Below are 15,728 nucleotides of genomic sequence, written 5' to 3'. Positions count from 1 at the left end.
TCTGCTCATACAGTTAAAAAATAAAGTCCCAATGTCTCTCAGTTGCTCTCCTTATTTTAAGGCCTACGCCTGTTTCTATAGTCCACAACAAAGCTCCTTGATTTTCTACAAAAAACCGGGCTCCTGACCCCTCCTAGCAGAATCTTGCTCTAGATAAAAAGTGTGTTCTTCAAATATGCAATGTAACTCTGCAAATCCTTCAATTCAGGATCACTACTTACTCTCTGGATTCTGATGACCCTTCGTGGGGGTTTTGCTAGTTACTTTCACCCCATCTGGGTGTTTCTGGTAACCCCTTGTGGGGTGTTCAGTTCAGATTCACCACTTTGGGTGTTTCTCTTATTCTCTGGTAACCCCTTGTGAGTTATTTGTTTGAGGTTCACCCCCTCTGGTTGTTTCTCTTACTCTCTGGTAACCCCTTGTGGGCTATTGGTTTCTCTGGTCTCTGCTTGTCCCACATAGGCCCTGGGATGTTTTGTCCGGCCTTTTATTGTTTTCACCCCATTCTGGAGTGCCTCAGAGCTTGGCCATGCTTCTCCCTCTATTTGGAATATACCACATACCTGCGTGTTTCTGGTGTTCTCCGTTGGGGAAGGCGGCTGCTCTTGCCGTGATGGAGCCATGTTTTTCGGTAGTTGGTTACCTTCCTCCTCTACTCAATCCAGGCACCATGGTTCTCTACTGTATTGCAATATCAGAGAGCACATTATCTATTTTGATACTTATTGCATCGATGTATATTAAGCCGATTTGATAATGACTAATGAGGTACTGTTTAAACCAAAATTCTTTGGATTTTACAGGCGTAACTGAGATTATTTACTTAATTTGACATAAGTGCTTTTTTTGTCTCCCCTCTTCCCTATTTTTCTGTGAACCCTACTATTCCTAACCCGCCACCCCTCCCTATTCTCTGTCCTTACACATCACAATATGTGTGTACATGCTTGTTTGTATAAATGAAGTGAATATGATCATATGCCCTGATTTGAAAAAGGCTCATGAGGAGCTGAAACAATTGTCATCAACAGGGGCTCTCCTTCGGGAGATTGGTGAATACACAAAAATCTTTTGTGAACAAAACATTTGAAATTGAAATCAAACTAAACATTTATGGCGCAGTTCATGTGTGAAAGCAACAAACCTATGGTTCTCTACCCTCCTGGACTCGGCAGCATTCCGCAAGCTCTGAGTCCTCTCGGCTCACCACGTATGCAACCTGGTCCTCCCTCCAGGATGTGCTGGCTTTGCACTGCAGCATACGCTTCTGCGGAGCATAGCATTGCTTGGGCTGGCTCCGGCTCCATGGCTGGTTTGCTCCACAATGACTCCTCCTAACCAGTTAAGGCTCTCTGCCCTTTTATGCCTCTCTATGCAACGAGAGACACAATCCTGTTGGTTCTGAGATTCCGTCAGCAAGGAAGGGTCAGCAACCAAATCAAACACATTTAAAAGCCCCTGTGTATTGTGATCATATCCCATATATAGAATAATCCCTGGGGTCACTGGTGTTAATGGAGATGTCGTAGATGTATCTACTAGGGATTCCGTATCCCCTGGGGTGGGGGGGGCACCCAAGTGAGATCCCTCTTGCCTGTGAGTGTTCTGCATAGCGGGCTCACCTCTCTAGTCCCAAAGGGAGTGGCTCCCCTTCGGGGAGAAGAGACAAACTCCCTGAAATCAACACAAATGGCAGTAGGCGCAATACAAATATCAAATAACATATGAGGGACACAGTTATTAGAGCACTAACAGGCACTAATGCGGACTGACTTTTGATCACTGATTTATGGACTGACATGATCATCATGCATTCGGTCACAAACAGAAACACACAGACACACTTATTCATATATGCACTTCTTGAAACTAGTCACACAAGAGAGATCTCCTGGGTGACGACTTGTTCATCTGTGCACACATTCACCAAACATTACTGTTTGGAAGTGTTGCGTGGTAATGATGCTCGTTTTGCAAGAGCGGTGCTACAGAGCTTCCGGTTTAGGGTCTTTCATCCTGCCTCTAAACTACATACTGCTTTGGGAGTCTATCTGATGGGGAATCTGTGGGAGAAAGCAATCCATTGAAGGAGAAATTACTTACCGGTAATGTTCTTTCTATGGATTCTTCTCCCACAGATTCCTCATCACCCTCCCATCCGGCCCACATACAAAGTGCCTGCATTCCTTGATGACTCCTTATCTTGGGAGAAGGGGAGATGAGCTATCTCTTATTGGGTTCCTAGGCCTGTTATGTGTGTGTTCTTCTGCAACTTCTTGCAGTTCTGCTCCTCATCCTAAAGAAAAAAGACTTCTTACATTTTTGTTTTTATGAGAGTTGTGCTTTGAGCACATTCCACAATCTTCCTCCATACTAGCTGAGCTCAGGAGGGGGCTTGGGGAATGAGGTACGGGCAAAGTGACATAGTATATGTACAACGTTCAACGTACGCCGCATCGAGTCAAGTTGGATCCACGGCCTAGTTGAGGTGCACCACGCCCCCGTTGGAAGGTTTTGTGAGCAGCTGATGCTGGAAGGTATATCTATCTTCTGAGGAATCTGCGGGAGAAGAATCCATAAAAAGAACATTACTGGTAAGTAATTCCTCCAATTGGCACTAGTCGCACAACCATTCCTTTACTCACTCGCTCACTGCTAATGCTCCCACTCAAGCCATCACTCACATACTCATGTGTACGCTTCCTGACAAACACACACTCACCTCACATCCCCTTCCTTCTACCAGTCACCACCTCTCTTCCTGTTCGCTGTGTGTTCTTTACCGTGGCCTGCTCTAAGAGTGAAGCATATGTGGTCTTTGCAGAGCCATGTGCTCCACCTACTCACCACCTCTGCAAGTGTAGACACACTGGTACAGCACTGAGGCGGCAGTGGGAGCGCAGATGTTAATCAGATTAACAACAATATAGACATAATTAGGTTTAAAACACTAGTTTTATTTTGAAGGAATGATTTGTGCACTTTCTGCATTGCACTGCTACTTTAACCCTTTTAAAATGTGCTATTACATTTTTTGTGTAAATCTGTTTCAATGAATTTATGATTAAGGCCTGCTCCAATTAAGGTTTTCACTCTCTTTATACAGTGGGAATGAAAATGAGAAATTCAAAACAAGAATCAAATGGAAGTATGAAACCAAACAAAGCAGTAAGTGAATTATTTTAAGTAGTTAACTTTCCTTGCACCCACACAGAGTGTAAACGAATAGGGATACCCCCATTTGAGATCGGGGAGACAGGCCTTTTCGAGGAATTGAACCAATTAGTAACAGATGTACCAGAATGTTGCTATTGGCATTGTATTTCAGCTTTGCTGCCAAGTCCTCCACCTGAGTCACCCCATACAACCATACATACCCACTCTCCTAGCCACCCATATTTACCCACTCATCTATTCTTTCGGCCACTCATTCAACCATATTCACCCATGCAAACCATCCATCCGCCTGGATAGCCAGCTTCACCTACTCACCCATACAACCACATTCACCCACTCCTCGGTCCATCCACCAATGCTGCCATATTCGCCCACTTATTCATTCACAAATACAGCCATACATACGCTCACTCACTTATCCATCAATCTATGCAACATTATTCATCCACTCACTTCCCAGTGCTTGTTTGAAGGATGGTTACACGCGTCATTAAAGTGTGGAAAGCTAATGCTGCCCCGTGTGGGCTGCATTGCTGTGCTAGTTATAGAGATAAAGTAAACGGTCCAAATTTATTTTAAATAGACATATCCCAGATTCAAAGGGTAAGGTTACAGTACCAAGGCTCCATAACTAGTATATTGACTGTATTGTACCCTACAGCTGCCATCAGGCAAGATTTTTTTGAATGTCATTAATTATTAAGTCAAACCGGGTTCACTGATCTTATGTATTGTCATAAAACCTACTTTGAAATCACAAATGTGCACACACAAAAAGAGAAGAATAGGCTTTTTCAGCTAACAATCGCACATGCTTCATGGTCACTCAGTAGTGTGATGAATGCTGCAGAGAAGTCTCCTCTCAGGTGGCCAGGAGAAGGCAGCTGCTACCTTATCCTAACCCTGGGGTAGTATTAGCCGGGAGGATCACCTGGGAGGAGAAGGCCACCAAGGGAATACAATGACTCCGTCAGGAGGGACAGAGGGTGAGATTTCCATAATACCGGAATACGTAATGGCTGGTTGTCAGAGTAACACTTCCCTCCCTAAAATACCCAAATTGTTAATGGTGAGAACCCTTTTGGTCAGCAGGGGAATGAGATATGTAAGGATCAGAGATTCAATACCACTACTTCTGATAGTTATGATTCCTCCTTAGGTTTGCACTATAAAATACCTCAGAACATTAGGGACTTCAAATCCCATTATGATCTAAGTACTGGGATGAGGAAGAGGAGCTCAGAGGTGCAGAACTGTGGTGTGTAGTCTAGTGGTTCTAATGACCCACATCAAAGCGGGACTTTTAAATATTTAAAGCCCCTTCAGTTGCATGCCTTTGAAAGAAGTAGAACGCAGAAGTGGGAACAGCTGAAGCAGAGAAAAGAAGACTCCAGTGCCGCCGTTGTGTTTGAAGCGGGATGCAGTGCTGAGAGAGTCGTAGAAGTTGAGACTTTGAACTGCAGAGGAAATGCGCCGAGCGGGAAGGTGGTGCTGTTGCTGGCTGCCTCGTAGAAGAGAGAAGCTCTCCTAGTCTGTCGTCCTACTCCGGTGGTTGGTGTTCACCGGCGTGTGCGAGGAGCAAGGTGTCATCATCCATCGATCACGCCCCTTTTGGTCCTCCTGGTCCCTGGCACGTCGGGGGTTACTTGCTGTAGTACACCCAACATGGCCGTATTCACAGAACGCGGTCTATCGTCCTTTACGTCCATGCAGTACGTTCCATAAATTAACCACGCCCCTGCGGCTCTGCGCGTCTCAACGCTATTGTTAGCTGAAGCTAGACGTGCGTCGCGTTGTGCTCCTGGAACTGAGTTTCTGCTCGAATTCTCGGACCCACTCCTTCCCCTTCCTTTTCCTTGTACCTGTTTCCTTCCGCGTTCTGCGCACACCTCCCCCGTGTGCGTTCTTCCATCCTGGTCTTCCTGGAGTTTCCTTGATCCCGGACGAAGAAGCTGAACGAATCCTGGAATCCGACGATGGCCGAGCGGGCTTATACAAGACCGGAACAACATGGAAGAAAACCCTGGCGAAGGATCCCGCAAGGCAGCATAAACAGGTGAGAAAACACGAAACCTGTGACAGATTGAGACGCCACCTGACTGAATTTGACACAGACATGGAAGCGGCCATCCAGGACCTTATGCGTGGCATACAAGAGCTGACGACCGAAGTGCAAAATGTAAAGGCATAGAACGCTGCCTTAAAGCAATTGGTGTTGTCCCGTGAATCCGCTACGAAAGAGAGTGTAATACTGGGCGGCGTTGTTGATAAATATGATGGTTCCGCAAAGAGCCTTCGTGGATTCCTTGACTCATGTTTGGTCCACTTTACTTTCAAGCCTTATTTTTCTACGCCCAGGGCTAAGGTGGGCTTTATTATTTCGCATCTTTCCGGCAATGCCTTGACCTGGGCCACCCCACTGGTTAACTCTGGGGATTCTCTCCTGGATGATTACGATGGCTTCATACAGGCCCTTAAAACCATGTTTGACCGCCCAGAGCAGGTCTACAGTGCACAGGAACGTCTACTCGGCTTTCAACAAGGAACCCAGGATATGCTTACGTATGTCACACGCTTCAAACAGCTGGCTAAAGAAGCGGATTGGTCCTCTGAAGCTTGTTTTACCCTATTTCGAAGAGGGCTAAACGAAGAAATCAAGGATGAACTAGCCAGAGTGGCGCGCCCAAGTTCTCATCAGGCCCTACTGCATCTTGTCCTGCAGATTGACTTTCTCATTCAGGAGAGAAAGGCAGAGAAAAAGAAAAGCAAGTCGCCACCCCAGAAGAACCCCATTGGAATACTCTCGAACCCCGTAGGTATTTCCACTTCAAGTAACGAGCCTCAACCTATGCAGCTAGGGGCATTCCGTGGACCCATATCCTCCCAAGAAAGAATGCGTAGGATCCATACCGGGTTGTGTACGTATTGTGCATCGGACAAACATTTAGTGAGAGAGTGCACAATAGCCCCCCCACGGCGCTCGGGAAACGCCAGCTCCCGATCCTAAATGGAGCACAGGTTTGGGAGAGAGATGCCTGCTCCACATCAATTCCATCCTTGAACTCTCCTGGACAAAATTCTTTGGTGATTTTACAGGCCTTCTTATCGCCATCCAAGAAGGAAACGCATCCTTTCCTGGCACTGGTGGACTGTGGAGCTATGGGGATTTTCATGGACCAAGAATGGGTTCTTAAACACCATATTCCTTGCGAATTCCGGACTATCATGCAACCTCTAGAAGCTATTGATGGAAGACCCCTTTCTTCAGGACCCATAACACTTCAGACCAAGGACGTTGAACTTGCCATAAACCACCATCAAGAAAGGATAAAATTTGACATCATCAACGGTTTTGGGAATGCCCTGGCTTCAAAAACACAATCCGTACATCAATTGGGCAGCGGGTTCCTTGTTCCTGGGCTCAGAATTTTTTATGTCCCACTGTTTATTGTCAGACCTTGCTCCGACACCATCAGAAGGACCTCCTACAAATCACCAAGGTACAATCTCTGTCTCAAACATTATCCGGGTTCCGGAGATATACCAGGAATATTCCGATATCTTCTCCTCTGCCATTGTCCAGGCGTTACCTCCCCATAGACCTGAAGACACTGCTATAGAAACTGACCCTTCCGTTGTAATTCCCTTTGGGAGGATGTTCATCTTATCCGAACCTGAAAATAAAGCCCTTCGAGAATACCTGGATACTAATCTTGCAAATGGCACCATACGACCCTCTAAATCCCCCGCAGGGGCCTCACTGTTTTTTGTTCCCAGGAAAGACACCAAGGAACTCAGACCGTGTCTGGACTATCGAGGTTTAAATCAATGCACCCTTAAGGATCGCTATCCATTACCCTTGATCTCGGACATTCTGGAGGCAGTAAGGGGCGCAGTTGTTTTCACCAAGTTGGATCTCAGGGGTGCCTACCATCTGATTCGCATTAGGGCAGGAGACGAGTGGAAAATGGCCTTTAGAACACCCTTTGGTCATTATGAATACTTGGTCATGCCTTTTGGTCTTGCTAATGCCCCAGCGGTCTTCCAACGCTTCATGGATAGGGTGTTCTCAGACATGCTATTCCTTTTTGTGATTGTCTATCTGGACGATATCCTAATATTTTCGAAGGACATTTCCAACCACGAAGAACATGTAAAGGCAGTGTTACAACGACTACGCGAAAACAAGCTCCTGGCAAAGCCCGAGAAATGCATCTTCCATGCTTCTAAGGTACACTACCTAGGATTTGTCCTTAGTCCAGAAGGCATTGGAATCGATCAATCCAAGGTTAAGGCTATATTATCCTGGCCAAGCCCCACCTCTGTGAAACAAATCCAGTCTTTCCTGGGCTTAGCTAATTTCTACAGGAAATTCATACCTTCCTTTTCCGAGATAGTCCAACCAATCATTGTCCTGTTAAAGAAAGATGTTCCCTTCCTTTGGACCACAGCTCAAGAGGAAGCCTTCCAACGGTTGAAGACTGAGTTTACACAAGCTCCCATCCTGCTCAACCTGAGGTCAACCATTCATAGTGGAGACAGATGCCTCCAGTTACTTTATTGGAGCCGTCCTCAAACAGCTATTCGGGGAGAGGATGGAACACCCCATCGCTTACCTTTCTCGGACGTTAACTCCCAGTGAAACCCATTACTCAGTCTTGGAAAAGGAACTGCTGGCCCTCCGTCAAGCCTTCACCGAGTGACGTCATCTACTCCTCGAGTGAAACATCCTGTCCAGGTCCGCACAGACCATCGAAACCTACAAGTACTGCAGGCCTTGGAATGTAGAAAAGTCGTCAAGCTCAGTGGGTCTTCTTCTTTGCCCAATACCAGTTCCAGATTCACCACGTTCCCGGGACACAAAATCTAATAGCTGACGCCCTCTCTCGACATCCAGACTACGAACCTCCGGGAGATCGGGCATATCCCAAGATGTTTCCCCATACAATATTTGTAGCTCAAGCAAACAATCTCCTGGAAGACATTCGTATGCAAACTCAGACTTCGGAACTCTGGAAGGATCTTTCGAAAAGGACTCAATGGGATCTGAGAACCCAGGACGGATACCTGTTTAAAAATAACAACCTGGTCATTCCCACACAGAAACTACAACAAAAGATAATAAACCTCTGCCGTGATACCCTTCACTCCGGTCATCGCGGCATTTCCAACACCCTCCGTCTAATACAAAGACAATTCTGGTGGCCCAGAATGAAGGCTGACGTTCAACTGTACGTGCAATCTTGTTCTGTCTGTAATCAAAACAAACATGACAACCAGAAACCAGCAGGACTCTTATTACAGCCTACACCACCAACAAGACCATGGGAAGTCATCGCTACAGACTTTATTTATTTATTTATTTTAATTCTTGTAATGCACCAACATGCCCGTAGGCCTCAGGGCGCACATAAAACTGCACAAAACAAACACACATGGCAAAGAAGAAAGAAGTGTCAAAGAGTTATTCCAGATTGAAGTAGTGGGTTTTTACAGCACGTTTGAATGCAGTGTAGTCCTGGATCTGCCGCATCTGGGCTGGGAGTTTGTTCCATAGAAGGGGACCTTGAGCGTCAAGTGTGGTACCTCCAAATTTGGCTGTCCTGTATTTTGGATGCTTGAGAATAGTGGCAGAGGATGACGAAGGTTCCTCGCGTTAGATTTAATGCTAATGCGGGCTGACAAATAAGTAGGGCTACAGAGGCTGAGGCATTTGTGGGTCGTGGTCAATATCTTGTGCGTTATCCGATGTTTAACGGGAAGCCAATGAAGTTTTTTCCTAAAAGTGGAAATGTGTGTACGACGGGACTGATTGAAGATATTACGAACAGCATTATTCTGAGCCACTTGTAATGATTTGATGTTGGAGGCTGTGGTGCCCGCTAGGAGGCTGTTGCAATAATCCAATCTAGAATTGATCAGTGCAGTGGACAGAAGGGCACAGTTTTCCTCCGAGATGAATGGTCGAATATAGCCTATTCTTTTATTTATAAGACCGCAGCTAGATTTAATGCTGGAGACATGGGACTTCATAGAAAGTTCTTCATCAAGAACGACGCCTAGGGTCTTGACTTTCTTCTGGACGAGAATGGTATTGTCGGCAATATGGAAACTAGCATAGTTGGAGTAGAGTTTCGCCCGGGTGTTTTTTGATGCCACGATGAGGAGTTCAGTTTTTTTGTCGTTCAGGGCAAGAGAATTGCAGACCATCCAGTCTTGTATGGCTTTGTATATTTTATTGATGGTTACTGTATCGCTGCTATAGGAGCCACTTAGCTGTATGACCACCTGAGTGTCATCAGCGTAGTTCGTGTATTGCACTCCTAATTTGTTTAAGAGGTCAAGAAGGGGACGGATATAAAGATTGAAAAGCAGAGGCGATAGGCAGGAGCCCTGAGGAACTCCGACAGTCTGAGATATTGGAGAAGATTGATTATCGCCAACACAGGCGATAATCTACTTTATTATAGAATTACCGCCATCCAGAGGGTACACCACTATCATGGTCACCATTGACTTGTTCACTCATATGGCCCATTTTACACCTCCGTATAAGTTACCATCCTCGTCAGAACTTGCTGGAATCTTCCTGGAACACATCTTCTGACTGCATGGACTTCCTTCCAAGATTATATCGGACAGAGGACCACAGTATATCTCTCAATTTTGGAAACACCTCTGCAGGATACTAGGAATCCAATGAGCCCTCGCCTCAGGATATCATCCCCAAACCAATGGAGTCACAGAACGAGTGAATCAAACCCTTGAACAATACCTTTGTTGTTTTTCTACTAAGGTCCAGGACAATTGGTCGCTTCTGATACCAGTGGCAGAATTCGCCTACAACAATTCGGACCATTCGGCTGTTAAAACCAGCCCCTTTTTTTGCAGCCTTGGATTCCACCCTGCGGTATTACCTTCAGTCCTTCCGCACCCTACACCAGTTCCAACAGTCGATTCCTGGATTGAAACACTCATCAATGTACAGAGAGAAGCCAAGGAACATCTAGAAAGAGCACAGATCCAAACCAAGCACTATGCAGATTTGAGGAGAAGGCCAGGGCCTTCTTACACCATTGGGGATAAAGTATGGTTATCCTTGAAGCTACTGCCCCGACATCTCAGACCGAATAAGTTGGCTCCTCGATATTATGGGCCTTTTCCTATAAAAGAAGTCATTAACCCTGTGGCCTTTCGACTTAAATTACCAGACTCCTGGAAGAAAATCACAAATCTCTATTGAAGCCTTACATCCAAACCACCCGGACTAATCTTAGACCCAGTCCTGTGGTTGTCAATGACCAGCTAGAATATGAAGTGTCTCGAATATGTGACTCCAGATATAGACGAGGACAACTTCAATACCTGGTGGAATGGAACGGCTATCCACCCAGTGAACGTACCTGGGAACCAGTCTCAAACCTAAACTCCCCCAGATTGCTCAGAAAGTTTCATCTAATACATCCAGGCAAACCCGGTGGAACGAGTTTTAGAAGGGGGCATGCTGTCATGATCCATCGATCACACCCCTTTTGGTCCTCCTGGTCCCTGGCACGTCGGAGGTTACTCGCTGTAGTACACCCAACATGGCCGTATTCACAGAATGCGGTCTATCGACCTGTACGTCCATGCAGCACATTCCATAAATTAACCACGCCCCTGCGGCTTCACGCGTCTCAACACTATCGTTAGCTGAGGCTATACATGCGTCGCGTTGTGCTCCTGGAACTGAGTTTCTGCTCGAATTCCCGGACCCACTCCTTCCCCTTCCCTTTCCTTGTACCTGTTTCCTTCAGCGTTTCCCGAACACCTCCCCTGTGTGCGCTCTTCCTTCCTGGTCTTCCTGGAGTTCCCTTGATCCCGGACGAAGAAGCTGAACGAATCCTGGAATCCGACGACGGCCGAGTGGGCTTATACAAGACCCGAACAGCATGGAAGAAAACCCCGGCGAAGGATCCCACAAGGCAGCATAAACAGGTGAGAAAACACGAAACTTGTGACACAAGGCAGGCTCCCTGTGTAGAAGGCGCAGGCCATGGGAGTGTGACCAGAGCTGTCAAACGGCCCGGACCTGACGAGAAAAGAAGTATCAGGAGCAGCGTGTCGGACGGAAGCACAGGGAAAGACCAGCGAGTTGGCCTTCAATGGGTAAGTCTGGGGTGCTCCATAATAGACTGCTGGCTGGCAGTAACGCTATTGAATACCAAACTAGTGATTTGAAGTATTTTTGGTGCAACACTCGTGAGTGAGGAAATGTTATAAACCCCATTGTCAAAGTAAAGAGGGGGCAATATTTGAGCAAGATTAATGTCATCTACAAAGAGGAGGATTACTTAAAAAGGAAAATAATAATCAGCGTTGCCTATGCCAAAGAAAGGCAATTACAAACAAAAGAGAATACGGTTTCTCCAGATCTTTCATAGATTCATTCACATGCTGTGAATATTCCCCAGCGCCAAGCTGGGAATCCTCGGTTACCTTTTGGATATTACTTTTTTTAAAGAAAAGTTAAATGTATTTTGCATTCTGTCACTCTCGTTATGGGTGCTTTTACGGCCATCCAATGGGACGTCCAGTAGTAAGCTCCTCCTCCCCAGCCCTTCCTCAGATTCTGTGTCCCCCACTGGAAGGAGTCCTCGAGTTCTTTCTCCTCAAGAGAAATACGTTTTAGTTCAAGAGAAACCAGCTTTCAGATCAAGAAACAAAACATTTTCTTTCTACGCTACCAGAAGTAATCTCAGGATTGAAAAGGAAGTCATCTCAGGATTGAAGGAATGGACAAAGACAAGTCAAAAAAGTTGTTGTTCAAGGCCTGCAGCTCCTGCGGCCTCAAACGTCTGCGAAGGCGAAAGGCATGGTGAGTGAATGTATTGCCTTTATTGCAACCACTCAGCTGAGGATTATGAAATCTGTAGAGGATATATCACCAAAACCCTCAAAGATAGGCGCCGGCAGCTACTGGGTTGGCTTCAGGAGGGCCGTTACCCACATTCAGAATCAGACTCCACTAAAAGTCCCCTAGGAGGAAGAGATACCAATCTAAACAAAGGGCCAAATCCGAGACAAGGCTTCCTAAAAGGTATAAGCATTGTCAAGGCTGTGAACCGTCGACGATTTGTGCACGCGATGCTAGGGCTGCGTTGCAGACAACCAGGGGACGAGAGGGTGCAGCAAAAAGCCTAACAAGGCCTTTGTCATCGTCGTCAGGGAAATACACCCTCCCCCCCATCAACCACAATCTCGTCCAACACAAAACCAGCACCCACCGGCATAGCCCAAGCCTGTGGTCCGCACGCTCGTCGACCAAAACACCTCAGCAGACAGTCGACCACACACTCATCAACCAGAAACATCTCATCCACGAGCCTTGCAACGGCACAGTCATCGGCTGCAACCTCAACCAGGCCCAGGGAAAACATCAAACCAACCGCTGCATCCAAGGATAAGCTGTCAACTAAAGCTAAATCCAAGCGGACAACCTTGTCGACTGGCGTGAAAACCTCACACACGTCGTTGTCCAGTACAAGGAAGGAGTCCTTGGCGGTGCCAGCATCGTCTGTGGACACATCATTGGGGGAAGAAAACCCTGCAACATTTTGGGGCAGGTGGGGAGAAATTACCAACCTGTACCAAAGAGGCCCGGGTGACCCCACGGACACACAACACACAGCCAAGCAGGCCGAAGGCCATCCAAATCATCCGCAGGAGGCAAATCCAGTACAGGGTACACAAGTAAAAGTATTTACCACACCATTTTCACCAATCGTAATGCCAGAAGACATCCTACAGCACAAGATTGATTCAGATTTCGTGGCCCAGCAAGCGGGTCCCTCACAATTTTTAGACTCGGAAGAGTCAGTAGGCGGCCACCACCGCTCTCCTCGGCTTTCCCCGGGGTCAACCAGGTATAACGCCACTAAACCCGACCTCATGAGTGGTGCCCCGCCATCCTGGGAGTGCGGGGGGGTGCTGGACAAATGTCAGGCCATGGGCCTAGTTGTACACTAATGGCCCAAACAACCCAGCCGCTCATAAACCTCAAGCCTTGCTATCGCTTCAAGTTCCCTCATCCTTACAAGCAGTGCTATCACAATTGCAAACTAGGCTGCCGCTGACCCAGCCAGAAAAGCAGTATACTCTGTAACCAACTCAACAACGGCGACCAGTCTCACCACTCAGGCCGCTAGTCAGGTCATCTACAGGGTCAAGGCCACAGCCCACGCTTACGTCACCGTCAGGGTCCAGACAGGCGTCGCCAACCAGATCCCCAATCCGTGCATCTTCACCTACAAAATCAAGGTCATCGCACAGATCAGGGGGACCCTGCCAACATCAGAAGGCTAAGTGTAAGATGGGAGACACTGCGGAGCATAGGCCTCCCCGGTCCAAACAGCTACTAAGGCCAGCAATTGTACCTCCAACATTGCCCGCTATCAGGGACAAGGAACAAGAGGAAGGCGAACTCAGACACAGAAACTTGACAACCCACAAGACGCTGATTCTACCACAACAGCATCCCTGACTAACATTGATTGGTATAACGACACCCCACTGGACGATCCACAGAAAGAAATGCCCAACCCTTCACCACCAGACGAAATAGGAGTGTTTCACAGCACCATCTCTGAAGCCTGCCATGATTTTGGTCTAATCCTAACAGAGGAGAAAAAAAGAATGCTTCCTGTTTGACCACAGGAGGAAGAAAAGGAAGTTGGTGGTGTCCATCCCAATATTGGACCATGTGTAGGAAATAGGGTTACGCACCCTGAAGCACCGGTTCACGGAGCCTGCCATCAAAGGCAGATGGAAAAAGAAGTTTAAGGCACCAGAGTCCACACCTAAATGCCTTACTCCCTAACCCACGCCTGAATCTGTGGTGTCAGCGGCAGCAAGTAGGAAAGCCCATTTGCAAGCACAAAAATGCACAGCGCCGCCAGAGAACGAAGGCCGCAAATTAGAGGCCTTCAGGAAGAAGGTCATAACAATCGGGGTGACAACGGTAAAAGCAGATAACTCGTTCGTGATAATGTCACGATAAGACCATGAAATGTGGCACAGAATTGCCCCATTTCGGGAACACCTACCGGAAGATAAAAAGAAAGAGGCGATGGCAATATTACGTGAGGTGGAAGAAGCGGCCAACCACAGCATTGATATAGTGGAAGATCTGGCCAAAACCGGTTTTATACAAATCGAAAATGGAGTGGTGATGAGAAGGCAGGGCTGGTTGCGGTGTACAGACTTCAGATCTGGCCTACAGCACAAGGTAATATACATGCCCTTTGAAGGGGATGATCTCTGTGGCCCAAAGATAGATCACGCACTAAAGGCAATAAAAGCTGACACTGATACTGCACAATCGCTAACCAGCCTGCAAAGTAGAAAATATGTTGTCCCTTTAAAGGGGCCTCAGGAAGAAACCACTCCACCTCCTCATATAGGGATAGTCGATCTTACTCTAAAGGTACATTCGAAAGGATTGTGTCCTCCCACGTATTCCTCATCTTATGATATTTCCATATCCAGCTGCTTCAGAAGTTCTTTCCAGCAGAAGGCGCTGCGCGTGTCGACTCGATGTCCCTTGGAGGCCTCCATCTCGATGTCGATGTCATCGATGGTATAAAGCGCATGCAGCGACCATTGGCTTTAGTTCCATTTTTCCGCAAAAGCTATCGCTTCAGATACGGTGCGCTTCAGTTCCCTTTGAGAATCTTTGATAAAATAATCTTACAAAAGGTAATTGGCGCCTTCCACTCCGAGATCAGGGTTTAAGAAGTGACAGGACTGTGTGACAAAAATGTCCGTTATGGACCCACATCTGGTGTGTCTGTGGTGTCTGGGTTCCTCTCATGCTACTTTTGACTGTAAGGCCTGCCTATCGATGACAGTGAAAGCCCTGAAAGAGCGAAGAGGAAAACTAACGGCAGGTCTCATAAATCCCCATCGACGGCTCTGTCAAAAAACTATCTTCAGACAAATCGAGATATATTTCTCCTTGTCGAAAGAAGACAAAAAGATCACAATCACGCAGTGGCTCTCACCATTCGTCATCTTCGCAGCGTTCAAAGAAAAGGCACCATAGGTTGCCATCTTTGCTGTCGAGTTCCTCCCCGGAACCGGTCAAGTGCGTAATGAAATCAGCCTCTCGGGCTGAGTGGGAGAATTTCAGATTTAAAATGATGAGGGTATTTGAGAATGCTGCCTTGAACCCCTCGAAGACTCAAAGCCATGCTCAGCTCGAAAAACTCGACAAGAAAAAAAGATACGGGCAAAGCCTGTGCACCGTCGAACCTGGGATTCAAGGAAAAAACTCCTCGAGAGCGGTCGAAGGATCCCTCGAGTTGAGACAAATCTCCTTCGAGGAAGAAGTCCTCCATGCCATCAGTGCCGAAAGACTCCTCGTCTGGCCCTAAAAAGGCCTTGACGCTGCATGCTTCATAAAACTTGATGTTGACGGAGTCGAAAATCTCGGCGACGCCATTGAGGATTAGCGGAAAATCCTACACACCACTACCAAGGAAAATATTTTTTTCATCACTTTCTTCTATTTA

The 15,728-nt window shown here is 46.9% G+C and overlaps 1 protein-coding gene across 2 annotated transcripts in view; it reads left to right on the top strand.

Annotated features, from left to right (window-relative positions):
* TMEM87A (transmembrane protein 87A) overlaps positions 1-15,728 on the top strand; it is a 522,872-nt gene that overhangs the window by 456,900 nt on the left and 50,244 nt on the right. For both annotated transcript variants that reach the window (XM_069638821.1, XM_069638819.1), the window contains exon 17: positions 3,107-3,168. In XM_069638821.1, the coding sequence (XP_069494922.1) occupies positions 3,107-3,168 (62 nt within the window). The remainder of the gene's footprint in view (positions 1-3,106; positions 3,169-15,728) is intronic.

This window comes from Ambystoma mexicanum, chromosome 14 (assembly GCF_040938575.1).
Source record: "Ambystoma mexicanum isolate Mex_15411 chromosome 14, UKY_AmexF1_1, whole genome shotgun sequence".
NCBI lineage: Eukaryota > Metazoa > Chordata > Amphibia > Caudata > Ambystomatidae > Ambystoma > Ambystoma mexicanum.
Note: the sequence above shows the minus strand (reverse complement) of the source record. Positions and strands in the feature narration are given on the sequence as shown.